Source organism: Rana temporaria, chromosome 4 (assembly GCF_905171775.1).
Source record: "Rana temporaria chromosome 4, aRanTem1.1, whole genome shotgun sequence".
Lineage (NCBI taxonomy): Eukaryota > Metazoa > Chordata > Amphibia > Anura > Ranidae > Rana > Rana temporaria.
The window spans coordinates 119,521,168-119,533,361 of NC_053492.1; the positions used below are offsets into that span (position 1 = coordinate 119,521,168).

The window sequence follows — 12,194 nt, forward strand, 5'->3', positions numbered from 1 at the left end:
TTAAATCGCTGATTATTAAAGTTCCAAGTGGTTAAAGTTGTGGAAGGGGTACTTGCGTAGCTTCTCCATACACTATTTGCTCTGGGCATGCACTGACGTGCCACTGGCAGCAGGAGGTTCAAACTTTGGGCAGGACGACAGAACAGAAGCACTGAGGGGGGTGGGATTTGGGTCATTACTTTAATATTCAGCACCACAGGCCTGAAGACGGCTTTGCTCCTCCAAGAACAATGAGGCTCTGTTCTCTGCAATCCGCTTAACTGGACAGAGGTGAGCAAAGTCCAGTGGAAAACAAGTACCCACCACCTCCAAAACGCACACAACAAAAGTGCTGGGTCTTCGTCCCATCCTCCACAGCCCACCTACAAAACTGTTTTAAAAAAAAAAAAACATTAGTTCATAGCATTACACCTCAATGACCCATGATAGAGGATATACAAGAAGGGGGATAGAACCAAAAGAACACAGCTATTCCAGCAAATACATTTGTAGACTCAGCATGTATTCCCAGTGACTTTTGACCTTTGAACGCTGCAGGACACTTCTGCCAGACAATGACCTCTGCTCTCTGAAGACTCCACAGACTTCTACAAAGTGAGCCAAAGGCTGGGCATACATTAGACAATTTTCTCTTAGGTTTACAGAAACCATAATATAAAAGGTCAAACTAAACAACTTTCAATTTGATTGCAATCAGGCAGGACCTTGCACTACACAGTTGAAGGTAAGTCTAAAGGAAACTGAAGAAAATTGTAAAATGTATGGCCAGTGTAAGACATGGTGACAAACTAGCAAATACATATGCAGCAACAAAGACCTGAGATTTTTATTAATCAGTTTTCACTTTTTTGCAGCTTGCACATTGTGTATTTTGATTTTGCATTTATAAATATGTACAATACGTGTTTGATCTGTTTAGATGAAGCCTAGGAAAAAAAAAAAAAAGGTAAGCTGAACCTCCTACTCCAGTCATAAAGACAAGATAAATATTATAAATATTTTAACATATCCAAAATGATTGCTCCGTTAACCCCCTTTTCCAAGTGGGCAGTAATTAGACTGTTAATGGAAAAGAAGTGTACCTACTGTGCACAGCTAATCACTGAGGGCAGTGCTGCAACATACCACCCCTTTTACTGGCATATCCCCAATAGCCTAGTGACCAATCAGAGATCGTACCAAAGAAGCCCTACCCCCAGATTTATAAACACAGGAATTTGGATTATGACTCCAGACCCAGCAAGGGCTCCCCCCATAGATTGACAGGGAGTGTGTCACTGGCCTAGGAAGTCTGTTCAGAAGCTGCTGGGAAGGACATGTGAGAGGATCAACAAGCAGATATAAGGACTGCCCTTATTCAAGCAAATGAGAACTATGCATGTGAAACAAGTCCGTAAACAATAATCAATTGTAAGACCTGACAAAGCAAACAAGGACAGTTACCAGAAAAACACAAAAAAGAAAAAAAAAGGCTGAATTACAGATTTCCTTCAACACCAACTAACCAGGTAAGTTTTCTGCCCTCTTTGGTCAAGTGTTTGTGGTGGGTTACTGTTGGGATGTTTTTCATTTCAAACCTCACCGCACAGGCAGTTTGTTGCAGAGCTGCATCTCCCTGTGAAATTATTTTGCTTAATAGTCATTAAAGGGGCTTGTTCATCACAATGAATACATTGTCAAGCTTAGCTTGGCAGAGCCTGGAGCTGGTATTACTTAGAGCAGTACCAGCGTGTGCAAAGCTGGCCTCTAACACCCCACTGCCTTACATTTATGCCGTCTAGATGGTCGACACATGCTGACCATGTGATGTTTCATCCAGTGAATTGAGCCTGTGTGCTAGCCCAGAGACCGAGTATGAAAACTGCGTAAATCCCAGGAAATCCTCAGCTTAAATTCTATGCTCATTGTTTAAGAACTCTTATCAAAAATGAACTGATCACCGATTTATGGTCAGCTACTGATATGCAAGTAACTCAATTTGTAAAGGAAAAAAAGGGGGATTTCACTTTTTACTGATCCTTGCAAAGCTTCCCATTTTACTTAAATCTGACAAAATATTGTAGGCTTTATTTGTGCAGAAACTATACATACATTTTACCAGAACGTTTAAGAGCTAGGGTAGCATTGGTATATTTGTGTACGTCATTGGCAAAGCAGGTGGTCACACAAACAACCTTCATTAACTCTTGCACAATGAATCCATGTAAAAATGTGTTAGGAATGTTTTTACAACGTTATCACACTCCTGTAAGACATGTAAAAATACAGATTATAAACAACTATGGTAGGATCTTGACATGAATGTAGCTGGGTAATAAGATTTTTATTTTATTTTTTATCAAAAGCAAAGGATCAAATTATATTTTTTTATATATTTATTTATATACATACATACATACATACATACATACATACACACACACCCAGATATTTCCTATATACAGGAGCACTCGTATTTTATTCTGCAATATATTGCTGGTATTAATAAGCAGCGCTAAAGTAGGTTTTCTTCACTGCAGAGAGAGAGAGAGAGACTCTTTTCTAGCACAGCTTGATGAAAAGTCACACTGTGACAAGAATGCTGCTGTCGCAAGCCAACAGTGGAAAACTTTCCTAGCTACACTCGACCAGTAACATTTTAGTCATGTCCAGGTGAATCCTACCTGCCCTCCAATGCATCCCAGAGTGAACAAAGCCTAGATATTTTCCCACAGCAGGACATGTCACGTGAGCATCATGATGTTTGCGTCTAAAAGCAGCTTACCCCTGAGCGTGAAATTATAACACAAACACTCTTCCCCCCCCACCCCTCCCTCAGTCTGGCAACAGCTCAGAACACCGGGGTTAGTGCAGGCACAGGCCCCTGCTTGCCTTCAGGGAACAAAGCCAGAATCAGCTCAGGTGCCTTCGGCTGGAGGGGGTGGAAATGTTCACAAAGGGACCAGAAAAGAAACGTCAGTCATGAAGTAGGCCTCCAAATCGTTTTGTTTTTTAATCATTTTCATGTGAACTGTTCCGTTTTACTCAGATTGGTCAATAATCGATTGGAAGTGACGTGGTAGAACTCACAAGCATTAAAGAAAAAGTTGTCATCGCACTCATTGAGTTCACACCCCACTGGATGTTGGTTTTCGATTGACGAGAGACCCGTGGTTCATTAGGTCTCTGACCAACTATAAAAAGTAAGTGAAAACAATGACTAAAGCTGTACCAAGATTTTCTTATGACCTTACTAGGATGCTCGAGTGTGGAGGCACACTGTTTTTAACTGTAAACATTTATGGCTTGCATTTCCATGGTAGAATTATATTAGTGTATCTTTTCCCCATCCAATGTCTTTCTCTCTTAAATATTGTCTGGTCCAGGTTTCCATGAATAGGCCAACATAAAATAATCAGCAACCCCTGTACAAAACCAGCGCAACGTAAAGATGCCACTAAACACCAAAATGTCATCCAGTTCAGCTAGAAACGCCTTCTAGTGATCTGAACACTTTCCACTTTTGCTTTCCACCAGTTATACAAAAGTTTACTAAAAATAGCAGAAATTCATTATTATAGAGTATGGGCCTCTTTAACAAAGCATCCAAGTGGATGCTGTAACCAGCATTTTGTATCCTGCACTACTTTGATGGGATTAGGGCGAACCTGTGAAGACAGAATTATGGGAGCTGCAACTGCAAACTTATAAAATGAAAAAAAAAGGTAGATGCGCCAAAGCATTTATCCTTAACTTTCCAACACTAACTTGTGTGACCCTGGCCTGACATGTATATGCAAGGTCGTGTGTCCTGACAATACTATACTTGCTTGTTCCAGTTCAGCAGCTTACAAAGTAGTATATGGAGGATAAAGATAACAGCCCTAGAGTGTAGATCTTCAGTGTTGCTGTCCGATAGCCCCCAACTGTCCCCGATTTTGAAGGGTTGTCCCTGATTTGGAACAAAACGCCCCTGTCCCTCCTCATTTTGGTCTATATAGTCGTGTATAAAATGCACTACTAATCCATCAGAAAATGTTTTAGTGTTAAACTTTTACCTAATTTCTACATTGCTGCATTTGTAAATTCCAAGAGCCAGTATAAAGGAATAGTGGCATAAAAATAATTTTTTTTGTACAATTCTCCTTTAAGGGGGGTGTGGCAGGAGGCATCTTATGCCTACATACTTTTGCTAATCTATGTCCCTCATTCCCATCCCATCTCACAATGTTGGGCGGTATGCTGTCCAACAAATTATTTTAAATCGGAACTAAACCCTACTACCGTTTTAGGCCAACAAAGTTGCTTGTAGCCTCTGTTTGATCTGTAACCGCCATGGTGTTGCACATGTGAGGAGTTATGAAACCAGCCATTTGATGGTTTGACCGTGTTGAAAGCACAGCATGTGCCGGGAATGTACCATTTTTTTGGGGGGGGGTGGGGGGTGGTAATAACTGTCACAATTTGCTTGTACTCTCAGCCATCAAAACAGCTGATGTCATAACTGATCACATGTACAGCACCATGGCTACAGCAGATCAAACACAGCCTAAGATGGCAGCTTCCTTTACTGTAATCTTAGGGGTTTAGTTCCACTTTAAGCTTGGCCCTATTCGTCAAACGAGTCCTAATTTACAACAAAAAAAAATTTGTAAGGGATATTTGCATTCTTGATTTTTTTTTCTTCTTCATGTGCAGCCATGTTTAGATGTACTTCAAAGGAAATCTGTCATATGTAGGTTACCACAGCTGACATCCTATAGATCTTTTAAAAGTCAAGGAGCCAAAAAAGGGAGCTGTAGATCTCATCTGCATGCATATTCCAGGACAGTAAAGGGGTTGTCAGAGGAGAATCAGTAAAAGGCAGCAGAGATATTTCTATATTTCAGTAAAAACGTTTCTCTTTAAAACAGAAGTCTTCATTTTATTGAAAAGCCAACAGTTTATTCTGCTGCTTTTAGCTAGACTAGATATACTTATGTGCTAGTGAATTACCATATAGAATATTAGAACCATATAGATCATATGCACCTTGCAGTTTCTCATATTGCTTCTGTTCACCAGCTCATGTCATGGTCTTGTTCTCTTTGCAGTGGTGCTGCAGGTCAGCACAGATCGTGAGGACGACACTCACAGCCGTTCCCCAAGATGTACATTGCTCAACTCTTGTTCTTATCGACTGGTGAATAAGGATGGACATAGCACTATAAAAGCTGTTGGGATCCAGGGGCAGGGCCTGTCTTACCTGCGTGATATATGGGGATTGTTGCTGGATATGCGCTGGCGTTGGATGATGTTGGCCTTTTCTGCTTCCTTCCTGGCCCATTGGCTATTGTTTGCAGTGTTTTGGTATCTACTAGCGGAGATGAATGGGGATCTGGCGCTAGACCATGATCATCCACCAGAAAACCACACCATCTGTGTCAAGTACATCACCAGCTTCACTGCTGCTTTTTCATTCTCTTTGGAGACACAGCTCACAATCGGATATGGAACCATGTTTCCAAGTGGGGACTGCCCAAGTGCTATTGCTCTTCTTGCAGTCCAAATGCTTCTGGGACTAATGCTGGAGGCTTTTATTACAGGTGAGATAGTCTTACTGTATGGGCAATGGACTGAATTACCCAACTAATGTAATATTTTGTATGGTCTCTCAGCTATTGTAAAATATGCTATGCTAACCCGCTGTTAATTATGTATTTCTACAGGTGTTTTTGTCGCCAAAATAGCAAGACCAAAGAACCGCTCTCCTTCAATCCTCTTTTCAAGACTAGCAGTTGTGGGCAGTCCTGAAGGAAAGCCATGTTTAATGTTCCAAGTTGCCAACACAAGACCTAGTCCCTTGACCATGGTGAGAGTCAGTGGAATTCTTTATCAAGAGAGAGGCGATGGACAAATTCAACAAATCAGTGTGGATTTTTCACTGGACAATCAAGCTTGCAACATGGAGTGCCCTTTCTTCTCCTTCCCTCTTACTTACACCCACAGTCTATCTCCTGGAAGCACTTTGGCAACCTTATTGCAGCGCGAGACTTTATCCCCTTCAGGTCATTTGGAGCTTGTGGTCTGTTTATCTGCTACTCAGGAAGGCTCAGGTGAAATCTGCCAGAGCCGTACCTCATATCTACCAAGTGAAATACTGCAAGGCCACCGCTTTGCACCATGCCTTATTCGCCGACCTGAAGGTGGATACCATATCTGCATGGAAACTTTTGGTCGTCCACTCCCTGAGTTACCACAAGCTACACACAGACAATCCTACAAAACTGAGCTGGAAGTTTGTGCCAATGGGCAGAGAGTTGACACCTTTCAAATCTGCGAGACTGGACTGGGAGAGTAAAATACTTAAACTCTGTTACTTTCCTTAGCCCTTTCAGCCATCCTCATTCCGATAACAATGCTGACACTTTTCTAAAGGAAAATCCCACAGGAAGAGAGGGTGGTACTATCGAGGCTCTAAAGACTGTTCTGTGATACCTTACCGAAGTATATCAAGCACTAGAACCCCTTTGATACTGCAGGGGTTTGTGGGACATTGCCGGCATAGCAATGTACAACTACAATAATGAATTGCTCAGGGGAGTGCAAGCACTCCAAAAAGACAGAATAGGCTTAAGACAATTATGTGCAGACAGTGGACCAGCACATTTATATATGTACACCAAGCAAACATTCACAGCCGTTAAAATGCAGATGATACAATGGAGACATCTGGGAAGCCAATTTTGATTGATTCACATGAGAAGGGTCGTTTTAAGCTGTCCCTCAAAATGTGGAGTGCACTGTATTTAGCTAGACAAGAAAACTGATACACTTACAATGCTAACATGAAAGAGAACAAAATAGACGAATGCAGGTACATTTATATAGCAAATATACATGCATGCTTCCTTGACATTCATGTAAGCTTTATATAGACCTTTATATATGATAGAGACAGGAATACAGCAAACACACAGATGAGGAATATGCTAAACCACATGCACACAAGCTTGACCTTTGCAATGAATCATACTCTGCTCCTAGTGGAATCGCTGTACTAACCCTTCACACCACCTCAATGGCAGAGTACCAGGAGAAAGAACAGTTAGAAACAGGGAGAAATGCTTGTGCCAGAGTAGAAGAAGCAAAGGGACTGCACAGAGGCTGGTCCTGCAATTCCCACTCAATATATTTGTGACAATAAACCAGAATAAACTGTGTGCTTCCAGCTAATTCCCTGCTGCTGATCAATGTGTCTATGCAGATAGCTTCATACAGAGTGATGCCAATGAGAGGGCAACATGACAAGAAATGTTTATCTATGACACAGCTATTGTACTCAGCCAGTGAACACTTGCCTTGTGGTGTGTGTGAAGAATATATAATCCTTCAAGGCTGCAAAAAAAAGCATCAGCATTTAATTGCTATTTTTCCAGTCAGTTTATGTCTCAAAAGGCAAGTGACCAAACACTGGCTAAGAATACTGAACTTAAGGTAATTTTATGCTCCGTCAGGCATACTACTTAGATTTAAGCAAGCACCAATGAACATACCAAAAACATAACTCTTACGGCAACACATGAATGTTACAAAAACACCATCAGGGGTATTTGGTTTTGTTTTTTTATATACAAGGGGTATTATACAGATGTTTTTCATAATGCTCAACAGATTTAGAAAAAACAATCACACATGCAGTCATACAAACTAGGAAACATCTAATTTCATGAAGCAGGCAATACTGGAGTTTATCTGTTTCAACTTTATGTCCCCCTCCCAATCTATCGTGATCTCCTTGTATTAAAAATTGAAGGAGAACTATTATTGCAATATTTTTTACTACAATCTGTGCACACAGCAATCCTCTTGACTTTTAGAGAAAAAGAGAGACTTATTTTACAGTGTCTTGTGTTAATGCATTATATATATGAAATTTATTTTTTGCTTTTAATCTGGCAACATTACCTGCTCAGCATTTCAGAGTGGGACAGGTTTGAAATGAGAAAAGTTTAGCTACCATGATACAATGGGAAGCTTCACTTTTTTTTATCTTGAATAACCAGGAAGTGCAAGGAATTTGTAGGACAGTTTTTCAGAGTGTCGACTACATATTAATTGCACTCCTACTGCAAGAAAACATAACTCAAGCAGAGTAACCCTTTAAAAATCAAACGATTTAGCTCAGTAAGCACTCCATGGACTGTGTAATGTGCATACATCCAACCCCAAAATGCTAGCACACAAAAAAAGGGGAGAAGAAAATTACCTGCTTCTTTTCGTGTTGGTTTTTCAAATCGCCGATCTCCTCTGTTGGAGTAGAAAGAGATACATTTTAGACACATGCCACAAATTTTGACAAATCTCCTGCTGCTGGTATCAAATGTAACTCTTAAGGCATGTAATGGCAATTTTAAAGCTCAAGTTAATCTTTAAAAAAATATAGATATTCTCTGTAGCTTTAGCAACTTGGCCTACCTGTAATGTCGTCACAAATTGAGCAGGCAGCTGGATCCTGTAGTAAAATGTCTGTGCAAGAATGCCCAGTCTTCTTCCTGCCACTACATTTTTGCTGCCAACATTAACAGCATCTTCTGTAAATACAGGCTTGGCACTATTAACCACTGCAAAGCCAGAATTTCAGCAAGAGGAAGAGGACTGGGCACCGCCACCCAGTACATAGCATTTCTACAAAATCCAGCTCCCTTTATTCACATTGTGGGACATACTTGATTACAGGTAAATTTTTTGCCTAAACTTTAGACTAAAAAAAAAAGGAAGGAACTCGAAAGCAGGTAATACATTTAAAGAACCATCAACTTTTGCTAGATCTAACAGCATTAGACAGTCTTCCTGTTCCAAGACAATTATTTAACACTAATAAAGGGAAAAAAAATTTAAAACATGGGCGCACAACCTCCAGCTGTTTTGGAACTACGAGTCCAATCATGCCTCTGCCTTTCGGAGTCATGCTTGCAACTGTCAGCCTTGCAATGCCTCATGGGACTTGTAGTTTCGCAACAGCTGGAGGGCCACAGATTAAGCACCCATGATTTAAAAATAGACAAATTTTCCACCAAGCTTATTCTAATTTTCAACTAAAATTGTTACTGATCAAACGAGCTTTAAAGAGCAACTGATTACAAGTACTGCCAGTGTATGAGTAGTAGTATCCAAGTTAATGAATGGAGAATAAAACACCAAGTCCAACTCAGCCAATTATATTATACCATTAGAATATAACATTTGTATAACTGGGGAATGGGCATAAACCTCTGTTGGGTTTTTAATACAGTTTGTATCCTTTAGGGATATTTCCCTTAAAATTAGGATTCCTTCCTATGCAGTTAGAAGAACATAACAAACCCTGACAGAGGTTCTAAACCGTCCCAATCCAAGTAAACAAAAGAAGTTTCACAGTTTGTGCTTCTGATGAAGACATAGCCCTGTCCTTGTGATCACATATGAAGTGAAATGTCAGTATATTCATAGATTGCTGTAAATTAAATGCCGTAAATCGTCATGGTAGTCAGCTCTTGGTAAATGTGTATATGTAGAGGATGGGACCTCTTAGGTCTGGGAAGGGGACAAAAATTCTGAGTGCACTTAGTCTTTCAGAATGACCTAGATAAACTCAGATAATGCTGCTTTTACAATGGAAAACTAGGATTGTTGTACTCACTAAAATCCTTTTCTTGGAATTCACTTTGGGACAGAGGTCTTTTTTTTTACCTTTGGGTTATACTGCTGCCTACCAAAAAACTGGCCACTCGCAAAAAACCCCCCCACAAAACACACAACTGAGCCAGCCCAGGATAGCCCCTGCTACTACTAGCAACCCCCAGTTTTATAAACAATTCTAATAATTTGATCATTAATACAGATGGGTGGAACCCACATCCCTAAATGACTCAAAGAAAGGGACTTTATAGTGAACAAAAATCCTATTTTCTCCCCTGTTCACTGAGGGACAGTTATCCACCTTTCGGATGTCCAAAAGCATTTCAACTGAGGCGTGGGTAACAGCACAAAAATGCTAGCAGGGCCATGAAAACAAACATAAAACTAGGGAATGCCTGCAGCTCGAAGACCCAACGCCCAAGGCTGGAATTGCAGGAGGCCTGAACATGGTAGAGCTTCAAGAACACGTGAACAGAAGACTAGGTGGCAGTCTTAAAAATCTAGGAAAAAGTTGCTAGATACCGAAAGGCCCAAAAAATATTTAGTAGTATATGCCTTGACAGAAAAAAAAAAAAAAAAAGTAGAACCCGATCATTGAGTCCATAAGCTTGTACTTATACTCTAAGCTACCCATAGATGTGGAACAAAAAGCTGGTGCACCCTTACATGACTGGAATGAAAAAAAAAAAAAGGATCAGCAGTCTTTCTGAAAGAGGCGGGAAAAGACTCATAGTCCAAGTCACATCCAGACAAAGGAAAATTTCATTCTGGTGAGAAAAGCTGGATAGGGAGACAGAAAACCATTGTCCTGCTTAAGTTGAAAGGCAGCAACTACCAATGCACAAATCATTGATACAGAGATGCCCCTGTCTTTCTGAACTTAGGCTCCAACAGCCAAACTGTAAGGCCGCGTACACACGATCGGTCCATCCGATGAGAATGGTCTGATGGACCCGTTTTCATCGGTCCAAACTGATCGTGTGTGGGCCCCATCGGTTAGTTAAACCTTCGGTCAAAAAAATAGGAACTTGCTTTAAAATTGAACCGATGGACGCCTAACCGATAGGTCAAAACCGATCGTTGGTATGCAAAAGCATTGGTTAAAAACCCGCGCATGCTCAGAATCAAGTCGACGCATGCTTGGAAGCTTTGAACTTCATTTTTTCAGCACGCCGCTGTGTTTTACGTCACCACGTTCTGACATGATCAGTTAATTAACCGATGGTGTGTAGGCGCGACGGACCATCAGTCAGCTTCATCGGTTAACCGATGACAACGGTCCTTCGGACCGTTCTCATCGGATGGACTGATCGTGTGTACGAGGCCTTAAAGCCAGTATCCGTGATGTACCCATTAACATAGGTCCTGGAATACATCCTGGTGAAGAGACCATTTCCCCAGGTCCATATGTTGTTTACTAATAAAGTCTGCTTGTCAACTGTCTACTCCTGGAATGCACGTGGCACACAAGGCTAAAATGTGAAGTTCTGCGCTCACAGCATCCGATCTACCTCATTTGCTAAAGTGAGGATTCTGGTACCTTCCTAATGGTTGATGCACACAGCTATGCACAGGTTTTAGGCAAGTCTGAAAAAATAATGCTTTCAGAAATAGAAGTGTTAATAGTTTGTATCAATTACCAAAATACATAATTTCTTATAGGTACACTCGCACACAGTTTAAGGGGAACTCAGCAGGCAGGTTGTTCCAAACATCTTGAAGAACTAACCACAGACCTTCTGTGGATGTAGGCTGCCTCAAATCCTTCCCTCTCTCCGTGTAATCCCAGCAGATTTGATGTTGAGATCAGGGCTCTGCGGGGGGCCAAGCCATCACTTCCAGGATGTGTTTTTTATGCTGAATATAGTTCTTAATGACATTGGCTGTATGTTTGGGGTTGTTGTCCTGCTGCAGAATAAATTTGGGGCCAAACACTCACCTCCATGATTGCTATGGCATTAATCTGCCTCTATTTCTCAGCACTAGGGACACCATTGCTGGTGACCAAATCTCCATCTCCATTGGCAGAAACGCAACCCCTCCCAAACTTGCAGGGAACCTCCACTAGGTCTCACTGTTGTCTGCAGACGCTTAATATTTTACCGCTCCCAGTCCTTCAGCGAAATATTTTTTTGATTCATTAGTCCGAAACACCTGCTGCCATTTTTCTGCACCCCAGTCCTTATGTTTTCATGCATAGTTGAGTCACTTAGCCTTGTTTTCATATCTGAGGTATGGCTTTTTGGCCACAATTATTTCATGAATTCAACTTCTGGCCAGACCTCTCTGGATAGTAGATGGTTGTACCTGGGTCAGTGTGGTGATGCCACTGCTGGACATCTTTTGATGTCAAAGGGAAGCATAATGTGTCTTATCTGCGGCATTAAGTTTCCTTGGCCTCAATATTGGCGGTTTCTTTTTGCTTCTTCAAAAGAGATTAAACAGCACATCTTGAAACTCCAGTCTGCTTTGAAATCTTTGCCTGGGAGTGACCTTGCTAATGCAGTACAACTACCTTGTGTCTTGTTGATGTGCTCAGTCTTGCCATGGTGTAT

The 12,194-nt window shown here is 41.1% G+C and overlaps 2 protein-coding genes across 3 annotated transcripts in view; one reads left to right on the forward strand and one right to left on the reverse strand.

The window, feature by feature from the left end:
* GIGYF2 (GRB10 interacting GYF protein 2) overlaps window positions 1–12,194 on the reverse strand; it is a 183,988-nt gene that overhangs the window by 118,872 nt on the left and 52,922 nt on the right. For both annotated transcript variants that reach the window (XM_040348946.1, XM_040348947.1), the window contains exon 7: window positions 8,228–8,268. In XM_040348946.1, the coding sequence (XP_040204880.1) occupies window positions 8,228–8,268 (41 nt within the window). The remainder of the gene's footprint in view (window positions 1–8,227; window positions 8,269–12,194) is intronic.
* On the forward strand, window positions 976–8,723 carry KCNJ13 (potassium inwardly rectifying channel subfamily J member 13). Its single transcript, XM_040348948.1, has 4 exons — window positions 976–1,508; window positions 3,029–3,182; window positions 5,073–5,564; window positions 5,688–8,723. Coding segments are annotated over exons 2-4 (1,125 nt in total). The 5' UTR covers window positions 976–1,508; window positions 3,029–3,181; the 3' UTR covers window positions 6,320–8,723.

Coding starts and splice junctions, on each gene's coding strand:
- KCNJ13 (XM_040348948.1), top strand. Junction 5,565..5,687: donor GCTGGAGGCTTTTATTACAG/GTGAGATAGTCT, acceptor GTATTTCTACAG/GTGTTTTTGTCGCCAAAATA.